Raw genomic sequence first — 23,303 nt, 5'->3', positions numbered from 1 at the left:
GTCTTCTTATCCTTGCTGTATCACATTCCTCCCGCACGCCAACCAACTCCGGGCCTCGCACCAAGCTTGCAAACAACTCTAAGACCAGTTTCGCATCACCCGATTAAAATCCATGGTGCAATCGGTGTGCAAGACAGCAGTATAAAATACTCATATTGCTCGATTATTGGGACGCGCTTAAGCCCAACTTTCCCAGGATTCAAACTGTTCGAGCTAGACTTGTCGTTCATCCACGGGCCTATCTCAAGGTGCTCCCTATGCCTTCCTATAGAGGGGCACAATTGTTGGGGCGGTCAAAGGGAAGCCATTTGGCTCTCGGGTACTTATCAGCTGTTCTGTTCTCATCTGCTAAAGCCTGACAAGCTTCTGGGCAGGAAACAGAGAGAGGGCAGTGCGTCTTTTGGTTTTAGAAAGGATTCGTTCGAGGATAGAAAGTGAAGGGGAAAGAAACCCCATAAGCTTCCAGCCTTCGATGGATCTCGATGCCCTTGCAAAGATGCAAGTTTCCTCTGTTTCTTCAGCCACTGGGAGTGGGAGAGTAAACGCCTTCAGCACTTTTTTCTTCTCTCTAGTGGCCAGTTCATGTTGCAATGATTGAGCTGAACACTTTTGTTAATACCTTGTAGGGCTTAATCAAGAGACAAAATCCATTTGAAGATGAGGGCTCAGATTTTCTCAAGGCCTTCTCAATGACCACCACCAAGATGGCTGATGAAAACACAAACCTTTTTGATGCTTCAGTTAAGAGAAGCAGAGAGGGGATAAATTATATGGCACAAAGGAGGATCGAAGCTCCCGCAACACCTGGTAGGTCACTCGTCAGCTTCAGCCCCGGGCACATTACGAGGAAGAACGTTCCTTCAAAGTGGGACGATGCAGAGAAGTGGCTGATTGGTAGTCCTTGCCATGAATCACCTGCTCATGTTAAAAAGCCAACAGAGATGTCAAGGATTTACAAACAAAATGATGGTGTCTTGCAGAAAGATGATGCCTTTGCTGAGAACCAGGTGAGGTTGATGGAGTACAAGGTTCCAAGCTTAACCAACACAGGATTGGATGGGCCATACATGTCTACTGGCACAAATGTTGCTTTCGGCGGAGCATCTACACATGTACTTCTTAAAGGTTTGTTGTATTGCCTTAATTCTTCGCACATGAAAGGCCAGCATGTTCTTTCATTCATCAACATTTTTTTTTTCAGATAAGTTTACAGATAATGTGGAATCAACATACTCAAACTTCAGATTCTCGGATCCCTCAAAAGAAGGTTTTTTGTTCAGAAGTTCATACTTGGAATCATTGAAAACCTGCACAGCAGGAGTTGTAGCAGAGGTTCAAGTTCCACGCAGAGATATCGGCACTGAAATGACTCCTACGGGCAGCTCTTCGACGACGAGATGCCACACTCCGATAAAGATCACTTCGCCGGCGAGACACAACACTCCGGAAGACAGGTCCGGCCCTTTGGTTCCATACAACGCCGGGATTGACATTTCTGAGCTCAAAGATTGTCACTTGGCCAAGCTTGACTCACTTGTTTCCAACTGGAGTTCTAGAGAAGAGGAAGAAGAGGAATTGTCTAAAAGTTTGAGGCATTTGGAAATAAGTGGTGGAAAGAAGGCTACTACTTCATGGGAAGACGAGGAGCGAGCAAAGATCTGTATCAGGTTCGCAGCACCAATTCGTATTTCCTTTGATGTTCAGATTCAACTTCTTTTGAAACTTGGACTTTTTTCTTGTTAACATGCTCAGATTTCAGAGTGAAGAAGCAAAAATTCAAGCTTGGGTAAACCTCCAGAATGCAAAAGCTGAAGCACAGTCAAGAAAGTTAGAGGTAATGTTTCAGTTCTGTGATGTTGCTTCATTTCATGGTTAATTATTTAAATACACGCAATATTATACCAAACAATCTGAAGGATCGTCATATATATGATCTGATGAGCTTATAATATTTTGAATGGTAAACACATTTACGCAGGTGAAGATACAAAAGATGAGATCAAACTTAGAAGAGAAACTGATGAAGAAAATGACAATCGTTCATAGAAGGGCTGAGGAACGGAGAGCATCAGCTCAGCTGCAGCATTCTCAGCAGTTGCAGAGAGTTTCTGAGCAGGCTTATAACATGAAGAGTAAGCAGAGCACTCCTCTCTATGGAGAAGAAGCTTGTGGCTGCTTCCCCTGCAACCACCACCACAACCGTTAAATTCGAATACAAACACAGTCAACATCTCTTTTTCCAAGAATCTAATGTTTAAGCAAGTTTTGTATTAACTCATTAAGAATTTATTTATGTTTCTTGGGTCAATTAAATGAACAAATTTAACCACATTTTTTCAATTTATTAATGTGAATAAAAAGCAATTATAAATTATTTATGAATTATATATGTTCATTGAGTTCACTAATTAAATAAACAATCTTAGAAATATAAAAATTTTAAACATCTAAATGAGCTATAAGTTAAAAAAGATCAACAGTTTGAACACTTAATATTAGATTCAAGCCGATTTAAGTTTGAATTAATACCATTTAACTAGCTGACAAACAACCAGAACCATGAATTCAATGGGTATATAAAATATTTCTGTCTTGTTTTATCTCTCTGGCATTTACAGTAAAAATTTGTCCACTCTAATTGAATTCTGGACTGGATCAAATTAGCTGACTGTGCGTAGAGAAAGGAGTTGGAGAACAATGACAGATTCCGGCATCATCAACTCAGTCACGCAGTTCCATGCATTTAATAGTCTTGTTATTTTGACTGACTGAATTGTCATTCCCAACTTTCTATAAAATTCTCCAGTTTCACATTTAACGACAGTGGGGAGCTGAGAGCATGATACCCCATGCGAGTTTTCTGCTAAGGTCAGGCTGCAACACTGCGACATGCAATGCATTGCAGATAGCAGCGCGGCGCAGCGCCCTGTCTGTCATTCTGCGGAGGAAGAAGACGGAGTGACACCTTATAATGCTTCACCACTTCGATTAATTAAACCTTGGGTTCTTAGAAGTCTCCCCATTTAATTTAGGATATTCCCTCTTGATTTTCAAGAAGTTGGACTTAAACACCTATTAGTCCCTCATTTAAGATTAGATAATCATAGTTTTTTGTGTTTGGCAAACATGTTAGGTAAGTGATTTGTATTTAATGGGCAAAATTAAGTGTGAAGGATGACATAGTTCAAACTTAATTGGATTTAACGTGAAGTTGTTGAAAGTTTCAATAAGAATAAATATGTAGGTGGGAATGTTGAGGAATAATACTCATAGGACTCCACGGAGTTAGGGGATTTCGAATGAAAGATGTTCGGAGAAGTTTGTGAAACTACAAAGTTGAACAAAATAACTTTAACTATTGTGGGCATGAAGTTTGAGGTTTTTAGTTTAAGTTGAAATTCAAAGCTACTTTTTTCTCTGAAAATTAATCATGTGAGTTAGTAATTATTTAACAATGAGTAGGGAGATTTTTTTATTATGGAGAGAGTAGTAGATTTTTATACATTTGATATATATATATTGGAAACTACAAAAAAAGCCCATTTAGAGCTCTAATGGATTGGAGATGCCCTTACTGATATAAGGTAGGTGCAACTAGTACATTTGCTTAAAAGTATCATAAGTGTAACATCGAGTATTCAGTTAAAATTGAATTGAACTGAATTAATTGAAACTGAACCGAACTGCATTTTTTTAAACTAACCGAATCAATCAAATTTTTTAAATAAAAATCAAACAAATTAAACCGATAAAATATTAATTAATTCGGTTGAAAATCAAATTAACCGAAATAATTAAAATTTTAAAGTATATATTATGGGAGATTTACCAATTAGTCAATGATTTATAAGTTTGAATTTATTGATTATTATTTATTCAATTTAACCAAATAAGGAATGTTAAAATCGAAATCGAATTAAATTAATTAATTTTTTAAGAAAAAATTAAAATTCTGAAAATAACCAAATTAAAATTTTAAATTTGATCGGCTTAGTTGGTTTGTTCGGTTTAATCAAATTTTTGCTCACCATTACATAAGCGCCTCCACGAGTATGATACAGGTAAAACACTTAGAAAATAAATAAAAGACTCAAAATTTGAATTCTAAAAAGGATAAATATTTTAAAGGTTGGACTTTAAGTATGTATAAATTGTGCTTTGAATTTATCCAATAGATAAATCAAAAGAGAACATCGTCTACGTACCTCCAGAATTAACTTAAACACTTAGATTATAAAAAGAATATCATAAATATTTTATAAGATCAGTTAATATACTTTATTTATTGATCAAACCCTTAAAATGATTACACATACACTTATTATTGGGTACGATATTAGATTTACGAAGATGAATGAATAATTAACATATAATTTATCACTCATCATGAAAGAGGAATGTGTATAATTGGCTTTTTCTATTGATGATCACTCAAAAAACTAATGCATAAACGAAAGCCAATATAAAAAAAACATTCTTGGAGTCAATGTATCACTAGCTAGTACAACCCTAAGGAATCCAAAAGTGCCCACCCCTCCACGTCCACCCTTATCAGTCATCTCAACTTCTCTCTTCCCTTCTTAGACAATAACACCATTATGCGACAATATGGAGATTGGACTTGATTTGTGTAACTATGCATGAAAATATAATCTCATTTAATTTTTCATAGATGAGATTGATCATGTGTGAGACTGTTGAGACGATAAATTTTATATTTTTATTAAAGTAATCCCATTTAATTGAAAAGTTTAATTTATCTTAATTTTTTTATCACGTTGAAGGACCCTAATCACAAAAAACTTAAAATTATACACCTTTGCATTCTCCAAGGAATCCTTATGATGGAATGATACTGACATGGCATTTTTTGTCATATGGGTAATATTATCCTATGGTCAATTACCTTTCTTTATCATCTAGGAGCTTCATATGAGCTCCATTTTTTTTTGCATTGCAACCGTGATGTATTATCTTTCTTGTTCATCTTGTTATTGTGATCACTTAGCGCTTATTTTGACTAATTCTTTGAGCATCAATTGGAGTGCATCACCTATGGCAAGGGAGGAGAGCAAAAAAAAAAAAAGGATAGAAGATGAAGAATGCAGAAAGAGATACTAATTTGATATCTTATGCATGTAGTGTATTATGACCCTTCTTTTATAGGTCTTAATTTGATGCAGAATGAAGATTTTTATTATTAATTTTAATAAGTTTTATTTTTTAAATATGTTTTTAGAGTTTTTAGTATTTAGAATAGTTTTGAAAAGTTCTATTTTTTATATTTTAGGATTTTAAGTCTGTTTAAAATTTTTAAAATTTTTGAGTTTGTTAAGAAATTTTTCTTTTTATTAGGAATATTTCTTTTTGAGTTTGTTAAGAAATTATTTTTATTACGAATCTTTCTTAGGATTTGGGTGTATATAAATATCTTATGAGTTGATGTTTAAAAAGAAGAAGTTTTGATTGATTAAATAAAATTTTTCTTTTTGGCAAAAACCCTAGAAGCAATGCCATCATAGCTTTCTACTTGTTTTTTCAAATTTCTCGAACTTGTTCTCTCCCTAATTCTCCTCCAATCTTTTGCCTCTAAAATAATCAGTATTCTGTCCAGCATCAGTTGGTATCAGAGCATTGGCCGCAGGATAATCGCTATCCCGTTTGACATTAGTTGGTATCAGAGCGCATCAGATCTAATGGAAGGTCATCATGGTAATGATCATGGCGGTTGCAGTCGCAATAATCAAATTCCGATGGAGGAAGCTCAATATCGTGATCGTACCGTTCAAGATGTGACGATTGAGGATTTGCGGAGGTAAGTCGTAGAACTAACCGAGCATTTGACAACATGAAATTTTGAAGATCGAAGGAGCTATAACCGTGATTCCGCATCCACCTTCAATAACCCTTACCACCACCACAATAGGGTCTCGGAGCATCAAAATCGAGATGAATGGTATGTAGACTTCGATTTTTGAATTGATCTATATGAGTTTTCAGGAACCTTACAAGCAGAAGGATTCGTTGATTGACTCAACGAAATAGAAAGTATTTTTGATTACAAGGAGGTGCCTGATCGGATGAAAGTAAAGTTGGTTGCATTCGACTTAAGGGCCGAGCATCCGCCTGGTGGAAATAACTATGATGCTCACGAGAGAAACAGGCAAAACCAAGATCACCGATTAATAGAAGATGAAGATGAAGAGTCACTTCCTTCCTTTCGGCTACACTCAAACTTTGTTTCAACGACTTCATATGTTGAGGTTGGGTGTGAGATCGAACGATCGAGAGAGTAGGACTGATCATACTCGATGTTGTCGAGGTCCACATCTTCATGGTTGTCCTCGCCATCATAGAAGGAAGGGGGATGTAGAGGTGTTACGGAGCCGACGTTCTCTTGAAGTTGTAGGTGGCGGGGTGGTTGATTTCAAATCCCTTAATCGATTGGTAAAACTCCTTGGTGTAATCATCGACCGATCTCGCACCCTGCCTCAACATATGAAGTCGTTGAAACAAAGTTTGGGTGTAGCTGAAAGGAAGGAAGTGACTCTTCATCTTCTTCTTCATCTTCACCCAATTGGTGATCTTGGTCTTGCCTTGTTTCTCTCATGAGCGTCGTAGTTGTTTCCACCAGGCGGATGCTCGACCTTTGAGTCGGATGACAACCAACTTTACTTTCATCTGATCGGGCACCTCCTTATAATCAAAAATATTTTCTATTTCGTTGAGCCAATCAACGAATCCTTCTGCTTGTAAAGTTCCTGAAAACTCAAGTAGATCAATTCAAAAATCAAAGTCTACACACCGTTCCTCTCGATTTTGATGCTCTGAAACCCTATCGTGATGGTGGTAAGGGTTGTCGAAGGTGGATACGGAATCATGGTCATAGCTTCTTCGATCTTCAAAATCTCACGTTGTCAAATGTTATGTTAGTTTTGTGACTTGCCTCCGCAAATCCTCAATCGTCACATCTTGAACTGTACGATCACGGTATTGGGCTTCCTCCATCGGAATTTGATTATTGCAACCGCTACCACCACGATCATGATCATGACGATCTTCCATCAGATCTGATTCACTCTAATACCAACTGACGTCGGACGGGATAGCAATTATCCTGCGGCCAATACTCTGATACTAACTGACGCCGGACAGAATAGTGGTTATTCTGGAGGCAGAAGATTGGAGGTGAATTAGGGAGAGAACAAGTTTGAAAAATTTAGAAAAACGAGTATAAAGCCGCGACGACGCCGCTTCTAGATTTTTGCCAAAAAAGAAAAATTTTATTTAATCAATCAAAACTTATTCTTGCTAAACATCAACTCATAAGATGTTTATATAGACCCAAACCCTAAGAACGATTCCTAATAAAAAAGAAAATTTCTTAACAAACTCGAAAAGAAAGATGCCTAATAAAAAGAAAAATTTTTAACAAACTAAAAAAATCTTAAACGGACTTAAAATACTAAAATATAAAAAATAGAAACTTTTCAAAACTACTCTAAATACTAAAAATTCTAAAAAATAAAAAATAGCAATAAAAATCTTCAGATCATCTTGCATCAGTCGCCCCAGGTTGAAAGAAACTCGTCCTTGAGTTTAGAGTAGTATCAGGTGGTCGCCCAGAAAGGAAGATCGTCTGACACCAAATCAATAAAATTTATTAGTAGTTGCTGGACTTTAGGAATCATCGTTGATCCGCTAATGAGTATGATGTCAGGATGCCACGGGTTGATCATCTTCCTTGTCGGTAGTCTTTTGTCAATCTCATCCTTTTTCGAGGCCCAAAAGGGAGGTTGGTAGCCTCGAGTTCTTTTCGTCATAGATCGAAGGGGAATATAATTGTATCGGAAGATATAAATTAATCGTGTTACTGAATGCTCTGTATTACAATTACTCTAGATTATTAGTGAAATTAGGGGAAAAGTCAAGTGAATATAATATTTCATTATATAATAATTTCTAATATTAAAATTATCTTTAAAATAGTCTTAAATAAATTGTCTAATTGTTGTTATAGATAACCATAGCAAGATTAAGGAATCCTTTCATTCTTTAGAAGGATGATAGTGGACCTCCTGATTTGTTTTATAGCCTTGGTGGCGAATGTTAGGCATTTGCATTTGATATCTAATTAATAGCTATACTTGTTGAACATAAAAGAATGAAATGAAAGAAAAAAAACAGCAATCAAGAAAGCTAAAAGGTTTAACATCCATTTATTGTATGAAAAAAATGAAAATAATCATAGTTATATTCATTGCCACTTCATAGGAAGAGAAATTGCATTAATTTTATATAGGACAGTCACAAAACAACTCATGAATCTTATTCTCTCCCCTTCTTGTTTCTAGTTTCCTTTAATTTCTTGATCAAAAGTGAAGAACTTACTGCTGAAGGTTTTGAAAACTTAAGGTGCACATTGAATTACATTTCAGAAATAAAAAGATGTGATGAGAGAAAAAAATGTCGAGGGAAAGAAGAATGGCAAGGATAAAAAGAAATGTTTGATCAGAGACATAAGAGGAAAAAATGTTACATGTGATGTGCTGGTGTGAGAAAAAAGATAGATGTGAACAGATTTTCTTTTTTTTTCTTTTTAAAGAGAAAAGTGGTGACAGAATTGATCGCCAGAGGCTTGTGAAATGGTGTTAAAGTATAATTAACAAGGCCCTGCTTACTGTAACAACAATGGCCAAACATAAAATTTGCTGATATTTAACTCGTCACAGTTTGAGGAAGCATTGTGCATATTTTAGCAGCAAAAGTATACTGAACCAAAATTTGTGTATACAAATGTACCCATTGAAAGTTTAGAATCTTCATGAAATTTATAACCTGTATCAAGACCTGATTTAAGAAGCAAAACTTTAGCAGAGCATGCTTAGCTTCTACAAGCGAAGGTCATTTTCAGGACCATTCTTGCACTTGCAAAAGCTATCTACAGCAAAACAAGGAATTGCTAAAGCAGGATCACTAGGCTCTCCAATAACCATTGCTTTCTCAGTATCAGACCCCACTAGGGTTCTTCATGTGGTTCTGCCTTGCCCATTAGAATAATGTATGCAATTGAAAATAATTGCAATTCCAGGATGTTGCAAGAATCAAGTCTCCAGCTAGCTTAGAGAAATCACAGAGCAGACTCAATCTGCAGATTGATTCTTCTTAGTTACTTTAAAAGAGTATCTGATAGTGCTTCACAGGATAACATAAAGCCTCCAAAGCAGGCGAGGCTCTTTTCTTTTGAAGGGCAAACCAAACCATGGAGATTCACAGGGTAAAGGTTGAACTAAGAGATTCCCTGTAACAGGAACCAGCCTTTCCATGGGCAAAAGAAGGTGGATTCATTCAAATGCACCATAATGAAAAATATACAGTGGATGCATGGCCTAAGATCAGCACACAACAACAAACAATTTGCAATCTTAGAATCAAGAAATCAAATCGAGAGAAAGAACCATTGAAAAAAACAATCTTCGGCAGTCAGACAGTAGCTTCCACTCTTGGCTCAAACGAGATGGCAGACATGAACTCCCTGGGTTTCCTGTTAACATTACATCTTGGCAACTCGACCCACTCCTCGTCTTCCACGCTGAACGTTATGTATCTGCTGCTTTCGCTCGAACTGGCGCATATGAAGATCACATCCTGGTAGGAGGTGCAATTTATGTCCATCTTCTGCCCGTGGAACTCGTGTGACATTGCCGGTGGCATGGCCGCTACTTGCTTCCACGATTTGTCTTCCTTGGAGAACTTCCAGACCCTCAGGCTCGCGGTCTCCAGGAATTCAGACAAGACGACAACTAGCATCTCTCCCTTGCAGCCAACCACGTCTATTGAGTACTCAAAGTAGATAGGCAGAATTCTAGGATACTCGAAGAATGTTTTCTGAGTTAGATTACAAGCCACAACAGTTCCCGATTCACTGAGGAAATATACAACCTGTTCGCCGTTCTCTGTGATGAGGACGGATGAGTATTGTTTGGAGGGGCTCCTTTGCATGTTTGTGGCAACCACATCTCCTGCTTTACTAAGGAAGTAGAAAATCTCTTCTCCTATAATTTGAGACTCTGAGGAACTATCAGCTTTCTCAAGCAATGTGATTTCATCTTCCCACGTAGAGCTTACTGAATCAAAGACTCTGCAAACAAGGTTTGGTGGTTTCCCCAAGACTAGTACGATCTTGAAGAAAGTTGGATAGGTTGAAGAAGAATACATGGCAATGGCATGTAGAGTCTGGCTCTCACTACCTTGGCCGACCGGCGGTGGGAGCTTGCGGTAGGATCCTGTTAGAAGATTGCACACGAAGAATCCACCAGAGTCAGTGCGGTAGCACACCAGGCCACCGGATGCAGCCACAGGAATGGCCTTGCAATTGTGGCCTTTTGGGTTGCAAGTTCGACGAGTGAAGCTCTTCCAGTTCCTTTCGCTGGTATCGTAAACAACCAGATCATCGAATTCATGATCGACCATAAGAAACCATGGTTGTCTGGAAGGTATTTGAGAGCATGCGATATGAAATGTCTCAGAAGTGGCAACAGATCTCCATCGCTTGCACACCGAACCAAGACGAAAGAGGCTTGAAGCAGGAAGCCAGGAGAGAACTCTCTCAAGTAGATCTTCGTTCAGCTCATCTAATAAGAAAGGAGTCGTATGAGCTGCTTCGTTTGCTTTTCTCTTCCTGTTTTTTCCAGCTATGATATCCACCATCTTCTGTTCCATCTACAAGGAGAGATAAAAGGTAAGAAACTTATGAAGCAAGAGAAAAAGACGTTCGAAATTCTGGATGAGAAAAAAATTGAGCAAAAATAAACACTCAAAAGTCATGGTTAATTCCAACAAGAAAATTTACAGGGAGGAGCAAGAACAGGAGAACCAGATGCAATTGCCATGCCTAATCATTTGAGGGGGGAAAAATGAAATCATACTACACATTGACACTGTTCGAGAACAAAAAAAACTTGATTAACCCCAACATTCTCTTGAAATCAACGGTATAATCGACTAAAGAGTACGAAGAACCACTGAAGTTATACTCGCAAGAACATAAGAACCAAAGATCGAAGTCTTCTATCTGCCTGGTTTTTCTTACTACTCGTCACAAACGAAAAAAAAACAAGATGAAAAAAATCAATACTGGTTTAAACCCACTCGGCAATGCTCTTTGTTACCACAAATTCCACGAGCACCAGAAACCCTAACGCATGAATCATCCAAAATCTAAACTTTTCAAAACCGCTTTCCGATTTTTCGTAGCAAAAAGCAAGAAAAGTCGAGAGAAAAAAAAACCAAAAGAATACTCTCTTTTTCACAGCTATTTGCTAGCAAAATCGCGTCTTTCTCACATCTCCGGCAACAATAGAAACCCTAAGAACCGCACGCAATCCATGTTGACGGCTAAATCAGAGAAGCAGTAGAGGGGAGAGAAAAAAAAAAGAAGACGGACCTTTGCCTCAGCGATGCAACCACGGAGGGTTTCAGGGATGCGGATAAAGAAACAAGGATGGAAGGGGCGAAGGTCGTGGGCTCCTCTTCTCCGCCTTTTGTAATGGGTTTGGGGAGGGAGGAAGGGGAGAGACGGGAGGAAACTTCGTGTGGAGCTCTTTTTGTTTTGCGTTGACAGCCGGGAGAAGGGAAGCGACCGAGGGAAGGAAGGAAGGTGGGGCTGTGGATGCTGCCGCGTTGGGGCGAGTGCGCGCCGGTGTTAGAGCTTGGAAAACAGATAAATAGAAGCGAGCCGAAAGGCTCGAATACCCAAAGCTTCTCGCTTTTGGCAGAGAAGCGCATGTGACCCGCTGCTGCCACCCAGCACCACAAACATTAATTCGACAAGAATCCAAAGTCAAGATCAAGTTTTTCCGATTTACCATTTCTAAAAATTGAAATTTTAACGCCGAGAGGAAATCGCAAAGACTAGATGAAGAAAAAAAATATAAAAGAATTGACCTTTGTAAAGCAAAAGGCGTCCCAAGAAGACAACACGACGTCTAGATACGATACGCAATACCTCGTGACTCCTCTCCCTCCTCCTCGCTGAGGGAATCTCCATGCTCTCTTTGGTTCTCTCTCCTCTGTCTCGTGGGGGTTGCAGCATCATTAGTCGCTTTTGCTTTACACAAGTCAAATGGGGGACATGAGGCAGCTCTGGGAGAGAGCAAGAGAGAAACAGAAGGAACCAATAACAAAATGATGAAGTAAGGGGGAGAGAGAGGGGAAGACAAGGTGGGTGGGAGAAGGTAAAGCCGTCAATTCCGATGACTTTACCTGTAGCCTGTAGGTGTGCGTTTGTGTGTGTGTCTGAGGTCAGGGAGGTCGTTGAATAATAAGCTTCAGTCTCTTGCATCAGTCGCAGCTCTGCTTCTGCAGACGTCGTCTGGAGAGGGACAATGATCTTTTATTGTTTGTGAGAGTAGTTTATTTATTTTTATTTTTTATAATTCAGATTCCATTAATTTTTACGGTAGAACATCCTCCTTTGATTCATCTCTCGAATAAATCCAAAAACACAAAGGATTCCTAGTTGAGCGGCCATTTTGTGAGACCAATTTCAGTTCTATGTATAAATGGTATTTTAAACACAATTTTCAATCTCATTATACATTTTGAAAATGGACAGAATTTTAATCTCATAAATAACTTAAGATGTTTGAACGATTGATTGATGATACCCAAACAGCATTTCAAACTAAAAAAAAAAACTTTAATACTTTAGGCCAGTTCATAGTTCATTCATTCTTTGAGAAGGCATGCACTAGGCTTTTGGTACCATATTATACTAGGATTTTTTTTTTGAAACTTTGAACAAGAGAATCTACCAATTAGAGCATGCCAAAACAAAAAGGGCCAACATAATTGTTAAGGTTGTGTTTACTTGTACACTCATGCAAAGTCTCAAATTCCCCATCAACGGGCAAAGGCTCATTAATTTTTTTTATTAAAAATAATCTAAAATTAAATTCTAATTAACTTTTAAAGACTAAATTTGTACCTTTCAAAACTGTCCAAACAAAAATTAAAAAAAAAACTTAAAGAGTGGCAGAGAGAAGAGAATTTTGTCTATATTGTTTATATTGTCCCAAGGAACTAATAATTTTCTTATAAATTATTGTTGATAGATTTGGACAATTATGTATTTTAGTTATTTATAGTCATTCTCTTTCTCTCTTCCCATCTTAAGCTCCCTATCAATAGATAAAATTCTCCCCTTAGACGCTATTGTTGTTAAGGATGAAGTCTTCGTGATTTATCTCATTTCAGATAGTAAGAGGCTACTTTAAAGGGGCCGCCAAGGTGACGATTTCACCTTGTCAATAAAAATTCTCTGATTTATATTTTTTAAAATAATCTCTCATACGCAAAAGCTTAAAGTAGCCCGGAGAAAAAAATATGATTGTTGCTTATGTTATCTATGTGAACCGACACCAATAATATTCTTATAAACTATTGTCAATAGTTTCACAAGAGTCAATGTCTATTTGTGAGCACCTAATCCTAAGGGTTTAATTATTTGTAGTCATTTGCTCTCTCCTTCCCTTTGCTTAACTAATGTTCAAACCATGCCCATAATTTGTATTTGCTTATTCAATGCTCCTATCTAATGATAATACCCGTCGTAAACCTTCTTCACCCCCAAATCGTAGGTCTCATTAACTTCATCTTACATCCCAAACAAAACTTGTAAATGTCATTTTGAACACCAAAAACTATGATTTTTCACCAAAAAGGTGTGTGAAAACTCTAGCAATTAAGTCATCTTTTTCATCAGTCATAATTTTCTTGTCCCCATCATTTTACTTTATTATGAATAAAAAAAACTATGGCCTTCTATTCATTTTTCTTCCTCATATGTCCATAGGAGTTTTGCAACAAAATCTCCTTGATAGCCATTCAGCAATTTTTGATATAACATAATAAATTAAAAATATCATCCTTGTTTGGTGAAAATAGCCATCAAAGATTTTTTTTTTAAATTACTCCTTAATGATTTTTAAAATGGAAATCTCCTTGATGACCTTTACAATTTGTTTTGTTTACAAATTGATATAGAACCATCAGTTGGATTTATCTTCTAAGTTTCTTTTTATTGATTGTTTTTGATATATAATTGATATAGAAGGCATCAATAGATTCGAAAATTATTGTTTCACTCGATGTTGAGGTGGGCGTTACGATCGAAGATAGATGTTGCCCTTTAGAAATAAAAACACACATTATAGGGCACCGAAAGTCATTTCAGCGAGTCCCCCCCCCCCCCCCCCCCCCCCATGCTTAAGTCACCACGGTGCGATCAATAGTAAACTGAAAAGAGAGAGAGAGCAAAAGAGAGTGATTGTGCCCTTGGGTATTTATATGAGTGAAAATTATGAAACAAGTGAAAATTATGAAAAAATGGAGATAATTTTTTTCATTAATCTTCTATTAATATCAACTGTGATCATAGAGTGACCACGTGCGTGAGTATCATGACCCATGTCTATTTGTGACTTATTGAGTTTAGAGAGAACTTGGTCAAACTGGAGGACTCAGCCAAAAGAACTCAACCTAGCTAGTGACTTGGCCAAGAGTGACTCGCCCTAGTGACTCAGTGAAGAGTCACTCATCTTGGAGTAACTCAACAACTTGCATTGGCTCAGTAGCTCGAGCTAATTCGGCTTGGTGAGTTGGTCAAGGTGACTCAATCAAGTGGTGACTCGACTAAGTGGTGACTTGGCCAAGAGGTGACTCGACCAAGTGGTGACTCGACGATTACTGTATTGTCGTGATACTATAAAATTTAATACTGAACTCCCTACTCTAGTGCAACATAGGGATAATTCAGATCATCTCTTGAGGAATGCGATGATGAATGCTAATCTCAAGATTAAATTTTCATGAGGGTTTATCTTTTTAGAATTGAATGCTAAGAATAGCATTGTAAAGTAAATGCGACTAACCGAAATGTAAGCACCTAAATTACGACCGCAAAGAAGATAATGGCAATCATGTGTAAAGTAACACACTCAATAAAACTGTAACTTTGCTAATTGCATAGGAATTAATGAAAGCCATGAATCCTAACTTAATCTATACTTCCTAATAGAAACATCATAACATTCAAATGCAAATAAGAAATTGCAGGAATTGAATGAATTTAATTGCATTAACATAAGTAAAAATAGTATAGAAAAAAAAAATTAATTAATTCTAAAAGTTGAACTAAAAAAACTAAGAGCTAGAGATTGATCAGAGGAGTGCATTGTGGCTTGCGGAAGAAGGACCTCACGGAGGTTTTGTGATGGAGATTGAGATCCCAAATCTCTTCGACAATGAAGGTGGTTGTGGAATAAGTGAAGCTTCAAGATCTCAAAGCTTGCGCATGAAGTGGAGACTCTCCTGATCAAGATGAAAGCTCATGGATGAAAGTGATGGATGAGAAACTCCTTGCGTGAGTTGAACTCTCTCCTTCCAATTGGTGGGAGAGATGGGCGTTGGAGCTATGGATGGAGATGACTGGAGGTGCTTCCTTGAATGGATATGGCATGAGATTGGATGGAGGTGGAGATGGAGATGGGTGTTGCATGTATCCTCTTTGATGAGCTGGCCTCTACCCCTCTATGGCCCTCCTCCCTAAACCAACTTCATATGGAACCATTTTCCACTCTTGAACCACCGCCAGTACTTGTGCCACGACCATGTCAGGTGGCACGATCAGGCCATGTAGGCTTGCTGGAGAGTTTTGGTTAAGCTACAATAAGGGACACAGCCAGACCGTGTTCCTCTTTGGAAGTGCCCTGGTCCATACCCAAATAAAGTTAGAAATTGAGCCTACATATCCCCACTACATAAATATAAGGCTTAAATGCTACTTAAGTTCATTCAAAGCTTGAATTAGGTTGACTAAGCCACAGAATTTGCTTTTGGCCAAACCTTTTTCAATTGTAACTTTGACCTTCACATCTTCAATTAGCATATTAAGTGCTTCCTTCATTTTCCTAGCCTTTAGTCCTTGTAATTGGGTCTCCTTTGATGCATAATGGATCATCAAACAACATCTAGAGTATGTTGAGCATGATCCATAATTGGGACTCCATCAGTATGAAGGGAAAGAAAAGTATGAAGGAGAAAACTACTTCACCTTTCTACCCCCAATTATTGCATTATTATGACTCCTATGGTTGTAACAGATGGTTCCTATAGGGGTGTTGCTACTAATAGGTCTGAGATCGATTTTCAACAGGTGTGGAATACTCCGCTGGCTGCTTCACCCTTCCCTACAAGCGTAGATGGTTCTCGCAGAGTTGTTGCTACCAATAAATTTGGGATCGATTCTCAACGGATGTGGATGCCCCATTGATTGCCTCACCTCTCCCTGTAGGCGCAGATGATTCTTACAAAGGTGTTGCTATCAATAAACTTGGGGTTGATTCTCAACGTGTGCGGATGCCCTACTAATTGCCTCACCCGTTTTTATAGGCGTTACTATTGTTGGGCGAAGTTCTCCATGATTTACTCTCTTTCAAGAAATGTGGGCCCGCCCTACCCTCTTCCAAGAAGTGTGGGGTTGCCTTGGAGTGGTCGTTAAGGTGACGATTTCACCTTTTTGCTATCAATTGTTGCATCATTGTGTCCCTTAGGGCATGATGTGTTGGTAAAGGTGGGCGGGGATTCCCAATTCACGAAGGTTCGAACCTCGAGCAGTGCATTATCATACACCTACAAATTTTGAAAATCCCTAAAAGGGTCGCTAAGGTGACAACTTCACTTTTCTATCCCAATTACTGCATTATTGTGGCCCCCATGGTTGGCGCATATGGTTCATGTAGGGATATTGCTATCAATAGGTCTTGAATCAATTTTCAACGGGTGCGAAATGCCTGGTTAGTTGCCTCACCTCTCCCTGTAGGCATAGGTGGTTCTTGCAGAGATGATGCTACCAATAAACCTAAGGTGGATTCTCAGAGCCAGATTTCTATCTTTTTATTGAGTGTAGGCAATCACCTTCTCTCAAACTCAGAAAATAATTCATCTAACATAACATCTTGAGTTTGGGCAGGTACTGACACTTTATTGATCAACAAAATGTAAGCACCTAAATTATGACCGCAAAGAAGATAATGGCAATCATGTGTAAAGTAACACACTCAATAAAACTGTAACTTTGCTAAACTACGATTGCATAGGAATTAACGAAAGCCCTGAATCCTAACTTAATCTATACTACCTAACAGAAACATCATAACATTCAAATGCAAATAAGAAATTGCAGGAATTGAATGAATTTAATTGCATTAACATAAGTAAAAATAGTATAAAAAAAAATTAAATAATTAATTCTAAAAGTTGAACTAAAAAAACTAAGAGCTAGAGATTGATCAGAGGAGTGCGTTGTGGCTTGCAGAAGAAGGACCTCACGGAGGGATTGTGATGGAGATTGAGATCCCAAATCTCTCCGACAATGAAGGTGGTTGTGGAATAAGTGAAGCTTCGAGATCTCAAAGCTTGTGCATGAAGTGGAGCCTCTCCCGATCAAGATGAAAGCTCATGGATGAAAGTGATGGATGAGAAACTCCTTGCGTGAGTTGAACTCTCTTCTTCCAATTGGTGGGAGAGATGGGCGTCGGAGCTATGGATGGAGATGACTGGAGGTGCTTCCTTGAATGGAGATGGCATGAGATTGGATGGAGGTGGAGATGGAGATGGGTGTTGCATGTATCCTCTTTGATGAGCTGGCCTCTACCCCTCTATGGCCCTCCTCCCTAAACCAACTTCATATGGAACCATTTTCCACTCTTGAACCACCGCCACTTGTGCCACGACCATGTCAGGTGGCACGATCAGGCCGTGTAGGCTTGCTGGAGAGTTTTGGTTAAGCTACAATAAGGGACACAGACAGACTGTGTTCCTCTTTGGAAGTGCCCTGGTCCAGATTGATTTCCTTCAATCATGGCAACAAAGAACATGGCCATGTCAGGGGACAAAATCAGGTCGTGTTGGCTATTGGATCGCTAGTCGACATCTCCTTTAATTGCCTTGCAAGATAAAATACACTCAAAATAAATATTTGCTCATGAAATATGATATTAACACGATTTTAAACATACGAAGGGTTAAAAATGTCAAGTATGAGATTAAAATAATATGTCAAATTGTTGGTTATCACTTGGGCAAGAGGTGACTCCGATCATAGTGACTCAACAACTTGGAGTCATTCAACTTGGTGACTCGGCCAAGAAGTGACTCAGCTTAAAGTAACTCGATGACTCGGAGTGGCTCAGCCTAGTGACTCGATAGCTTGGAGTGACTTAGTAGCTTGGAGTGGCTTGACTTGGTGACTCGACAACTTGTATTGGCTTAGTAACTCGAGCTAACTCGGCTTGGCGAGTCGGCCAAGAGGTGACTCAACCAAGTGGCGACTTGGCCAAAAGGTCACTCGACCAAGTGGTGACTCGGACAAGAGATGACTCCACTTAAAGTGACTCAATAGCTTGGAGTGGCTCAACTTGGTGACTTGGCCAAGATGTGACTCGGCTCAGAGTGACTCAACGACTCAGATTCGCTCGACCTAGTGACTCGACAGCTCGGGGTGACTTAGTAGCTTGGAGTGGCTTGACTTGGTGACTCAACCAAAAGGTGACTCACCCAAGTGGTGGCTTGGCCAAATGGTGACTCGACTAAATGGAGACTTGCCCAAGAGGTGACTTGGCCAAGAGGTGATTCAACAGCTCAGAGTGATTTGACCTAGTGACTCAGATAAGATATGACTCTGCTAAGCGGTGATTTAACTAGACTGGTCACTGAAGGACTCAACCAGACTAGAGAACTCGATGAAACTAGAGACCTCAGTCAAATTGGATGACTCAACCATGTTGGAGTCAAATCATGTAGGTGTGTCTAGATGACATAGAGTGGGATCAATATTAATGATATCAATTGAGAATCTCAAGTTCATTAATATGTATTGACGTGTCAAAAATCCACCATCATTCTGGATGTTAAAGATGAATTGTTGATGCAATTAATCTTTGGTCAAGGTTGATCAAGCTCAAGTTGGTTCGAGTTGAGTTTTGATGTTTGATCAATATGTTTATTGATTGAACGAAAAGTTGAGTAGGTTAAGGTTGACCAGATACTTGATAGTGAAAAAGTTAAAGTGGAGATCATGCATGATTGATTAGACACTTAGCTATTGGAAGTCTAATAGAAAATTAGCAAAGGAGAAGTCCAAGTTGTTAGTACCGATGGAATCAAAATATCTCCACAATGGTATGATATTATCTACTTTGGGCCTAAACCCTCATGACTTTGTTCTTGGGCTCTACCCAAAAGGCCTCATACAATGGAGATACTTTCCATTCTTTTAACCCCATGATCTTTTCCATGTACTTTAGATGTGGGACTATGTTTGCACCCTTGTAATCCAACAATCCCCCCTCAAACAAAGGATCACAGCCCCCCCAATGTCGTTTTATGATGTCTGAATCCTCGACCCACTAGAATTTTTTGCCCCTCGGTCCATCCGACCTACTAGGACTTCCCACCTAGCCGCAGCTAGGACTTTTTGCCCCTCGGTCCACCCGACCTACTAGGACTTCCCACCTAGTCGCAACTAGGACTTTTTGCCACTCGGTCCACCCGACCTACTAGGACTTCTCACCTGGTGTCTGGTCCTCTTGATTCAGACACGGAGCACCCACTTCCTTTGTTTAAGGTTCAAACCACATGGTTAGATCTGGATCATGGCTCATCCGGTGGTTAGTCCGGTGAAGAGCGATCTCGCTCTGATACCACTTGTTAGTACCGATGGAATCAAAATATCTCCACAATGGTATGATATTGTCCACTTTGGGCCTAAACTCTCATGACTTTGTTCTTGGGCTCTATCCAAAATGTCTCATACCAATGGAGATACTTTCCATCCTTTTAACCCCATGATCTTTTCCATATACTTTACATGTGGGACTATGTTTGCACCCTTGCAACCCAACACAAGTGGATCATGAAGAACCAAACACTTGGTATGAGAAGTTAAATCTAAATGAGTCATGAAGGATTGGACACTTAGCATGAGATGTGAAGTCCAAATGGATTAAGATTGACTAATACTTGGCAATGAAGGAAGTCCAAACATGTTAAGAAGAATCAAATGTTAGGCAATGGTAAAGTCTTAAAAGGTCAAGGTTGATCGAATGTTAGGTAACGATGAAGTCCCTGTTGAGACCTATGCGTTTGCTAGGGGGGGGGGGGGGGAATAGCGATTCTTGAATTTTTTTGCGAAATCGTTAGCAGAAGCAAAAATAAAAGCTGAGAAAAGATCACAATCGCTAACCCAGTTTATTTACTTGGGATCCACCTCTACGAGGTGTCTAATCCAAGGATCCACACACACAGACGACCTTTTCTACTATAAAAATCTTTCTTTTTAAAGAACACTTTAAAGGTGGAGAAACCCTCACACAATCCGTCTCTTCCTTTCACAAGATATAAGTGAAGTTTTGAGGAGGAAGAAGAGAGTTTTACAGAGTCAAAAGTTTCCCAGAAAGATGAAAAAATGAACTGTTAATTTCTTGGGCGTCGACTTCTATTTTTATGTATTTCTGTACATCAGTCGACTGCTCCAAGGGCCAGTCGACTGATGGACTTCAACGGCTCTTTAATCTGCATTTAATTAGCCAGTTGTTACCTCAACGGTCGTCTATCAGTCGATTGATGGAGCCATCAGTCGATTGGTTATCGACTGGTCAACTGGTCAGTCGATTGGTCATCAGTCGACTGGTCAACTGGTCAGTCGACTGATCAGTCACCAAAGTCTCTGTGTGTTTCTGATCAAGACATCAATTGACTGATGGCAGTGTCAGTCGACTGGTAAAGCTAAAAATCCTCTTTCAACTTCCTTCTTCATTCCTTAGCCTTGACGTAAGTCTTCAAACATCTTCCACAAGCCTTGTGCCTATCCTTGCACTCGCTTGAGATGTTTCCCTCAGCTTCGTCGTGCTAAGTCTCCCTTTGCCAAGAGGCCATGCCTCCGGGACTTCACCATTTGCCAAGAGGCCGCGCCTCCGACTTCACCATTTGCCAAGTCTTTGTCAAGTCTTCAAACTTGGACTTTCCTATATACTCAAATCACACATGTTAGATCACCAATATTGCCTAACTTAAACACCCAGTTTAGCAACATGGGCTCGTAAGGCTCCGCTTGGGGCTATGATTGAGCTCCTTACCCAACTAGTCCCTTTGAGTGCCTTGTCAAGGTTGCTAGTTCCAACCATGTTGAGGCATAGTTTTGATAGAAACGACCTTGCCCCATGGAGACCTATAGTTAGGTAGCCACCTTGTTAGAAAGAGTCACCATAGCATACAAATAGGACAAATAGATCATAATTTGATAAGCACATGATAGGGAAACACCAAGCAGGGCATGGCTTGCGTAGGTCTAGACCATCCTTGTCTAGGATTGTACTCATGCTAGAGGGGGATGAATATCGTGTGTAATTTTTTTGAGATGATAGTAATAACAAAAATAAATAAACACACAAAGTAATTGTAGCATAAAACTAATATGAGTAAATTGTAATAAATTACAGTGGAAAACAAAGCGCAAATAACAAACCAATGACACAAGTTGTTTAATGTGGTTTAGCTTCCCTCAAGAATTCCTACATCCACGGTGTATGATCATTAAGTGGATTGCTCCTGAATGCCCTCTAAAAATCTTCTTTCCAGAAATCTTCTAGAGGTGAAGAAATCTCTTATAAGATAATTAATAGCTCAAATAATAAACCAACAAGATTAGGCAACAAGAATAATAGAAATAACAATTGATGAGCAATGCTGTCATTGAATTTGAAGAAGCACTTGCAAGCAACGTAACAACAGGATGATCTCGGATAAACAATTAATTTCTATGTTGAAAATAGGAGTCGCCATTCCTTTTATAGAGGTATGTCGACTGCTGACATGGCACATATCTGATCGCCTAAAAGTCCTTCTGGTCGCTTGAGCCCTGCTGACCTGGATGTTGATCTGATCCACTTTGAGTGCAAATTTGGCTGACACAGTGACCTCCAGTCGCCTGGAATTCTTCCGGGTGCCTGGAGCAAGGTCAACTTTATCCCATGATCATCTCGTTTAAATTGCTAGATTTGGAATTCAGGTCGCTTGAAAGCATTATGGTCACTCAGACACTAAGGTCGCTTAAACATTGCTCTGGTCACTTAGAAGTCCATGACTTGGTCTGATCAAATTTATTTGCATCAGGTCGTCTAGACCTCTTCCAGTTGCCTAGATCACCAAGTTGCTTCCTATATCACAAAGTTAGTCCACATAATATTTTCTAAGCTTTGGACAACAACCGTTGCCCACCTTTGACTTTGAACACAAGATAGTTTCTTAGTTAGCTAAATTTAAATATACCAATAATTAAAATAGGTTGCACTTAATATTTTTATATTATGATTTGATTTTTCATTAATAAAATTTATCATCATAAATAATTTAATATGATACTTTAATATTTAAAATAATTTATTTTGATAAATGTCATTAAAAATTATTTATAATAACAGTGAAACTTATAGTGACAGTAAATTATAAGTATAGATATATGCTATTTATACCCACAGTAAAAAAAAAATTTATAGTGACAGTAAAATATAAGTGTAGGTATAGATATCCAATAGCCATAGTATTGATATTTGTCCCTATAACTTATAGTGACGATGTCATATATATGTAGTTATATGTTACCTTTACCTACAATTTGTATATGCGTAGCTAAAGCTTACCGTGGGTATATGATAATTTTCTTGTAGTGTAGGTTTGTGTTTAGCTATTAGACTACCCTCGGTCCTAGAAAGAAGAGGCACTCCTCACCACTTTCTGTGTTAAAAAGTCTCTTAGCTTACTTACCTGGTACCTCCAGGACTTACCTGGTCAAGTGTCTGGTCCAATTCCTGCTAACCCACTGGGAATTCCACTTCTTCTAATATTCAGAACTTTCACTATCTAGTGTTCGATCACCAGACTAGGGCTTTTTACACTTGGTACCTATCAAGTATTCCATTGTTTAGTGTCTAGTCACTTGACCTACAAAGATTTCTTTTTTGTCAAATTTTCTGCACTTGTACATTTAACACACATATGAGATCCACAAATAACCTAACTTTAAATTTATAATATGTCAAAATATAGGTTCAAAGTGGTATATTCCCTGCACCAATACCTTGGGCACACCCTTGTTAGCACCTATACGGTAGGAAACAACTACCTACATGGCTTAAAGGATTAATCATAAAATCAACCATGGTAAAGGGATTTGATCTCATTCT

The 23,303-nt window shown here is 38.7% G+C and overlaps 2 protein-coding genes across 3 annotated transcripts; one reads left to right on the top strand and one right to left on the bottom strand.

The window, feature by feature from the left end:
* The first annotated feature begins 257 nt into the window (after positions 1-257).
* On the top strand, positions 258-2,206 carry LOC141834030 (uncharacterized). Its single transcript, XM_074721491.1, has 6 exons — positions 258-319; positions 364-538; positions 627-1,125; positions 1,202-1,667; positions 1,753-1,834; positions 1,979-2,206. Exons 1-6 carry the CDS (start codon positions 258-260, stop codon positions 2,204-2,206), a joined length of 1,512 nt encoding a protein of 503 aa, XP_074577592.1.
* Positions 2,207-8,841: 6,635 nt separating this feature from the next.
* Positions 8,842-11,683, bottom strand: LOC141833580 (F-box only protein 13-like). Of its 2 annotated transcripts, none has more exons than XM_074721060.1 (2): positions 11,447-11,683; positions 8,842-10,722 (listed from the first exon to the last, which is right to left on the bottom strand). In XM_074721060.1, exon 2 carries the CDS (start codon positions 10,720-10,722, stop codon positions 9,484-9,486), a length of 1,239 nt encoding a protein of 412 aa, XP_074577161.1. In that variant the 5' UTR covers positions 11,447-11,683; the 3' UTR covers positions 8,842-9,483. The 2 variants fall into 2 exon arrangements, with proteins under 2 accessions (XP_074577161.1, XP_074577162.1); XM_074721061.1 differs by having other exon boundaries at positions 8,842-10,713.
* Positions 11,684-23,303: the final 11,620 nt, after the last annotated feature.

This window comes from Curcuma longa, chromosome 8 (genome assembly GCF_044706935.1).
Source record: "Curcuma longa cultivar G26 ecotype Majalengka, Jawa Barat chromosome 8, ITB_CL_G26_1.1, whole genome shotgun sequence".
Lineage (NCBI taxonomy): Eukaryota > Viridiplantae > Streptophyta > Magnoliopsida > Zingiberales > Zingiberaceae > Curcuma > Curcuma longa.
Note: the sequence above shows the minus strand (reverse complement) of the source record. Positions and strands in the feature narration are given on the sequence as shown.

Bases quoted from the DNA above. Each gene is read 5' to 3' on its own strand.
- LOC141833580 (XM_074721060.1), bottom strand. From the start codon at position 10,722: ATGGAACAGAAGATGGTGGATATCATAGCTGGAAAAAACAGGAAGAGA.
- LOC141834030 (XM_074721491.1), top strand. From the start codon at position 258: ATGCCTTCCTATAGAGGGGCACAATTGTTGGGGCGGTCAAAGGGAAGC. The intron at 320-363 runs GTACTTATCAGC...AAGCCTGACAAG, and splicing joins GGAAGCCATTTGGCTCTCGG to CTTCTGGGCAGGAAACAGAG. The intron at 539-626 runs GTAAACGCCTTC...AATACCTTGTAG, and splicing joins CAGCCACTGGGAGTGGGAGA to GGCTTAATCAAGAGACAAAA.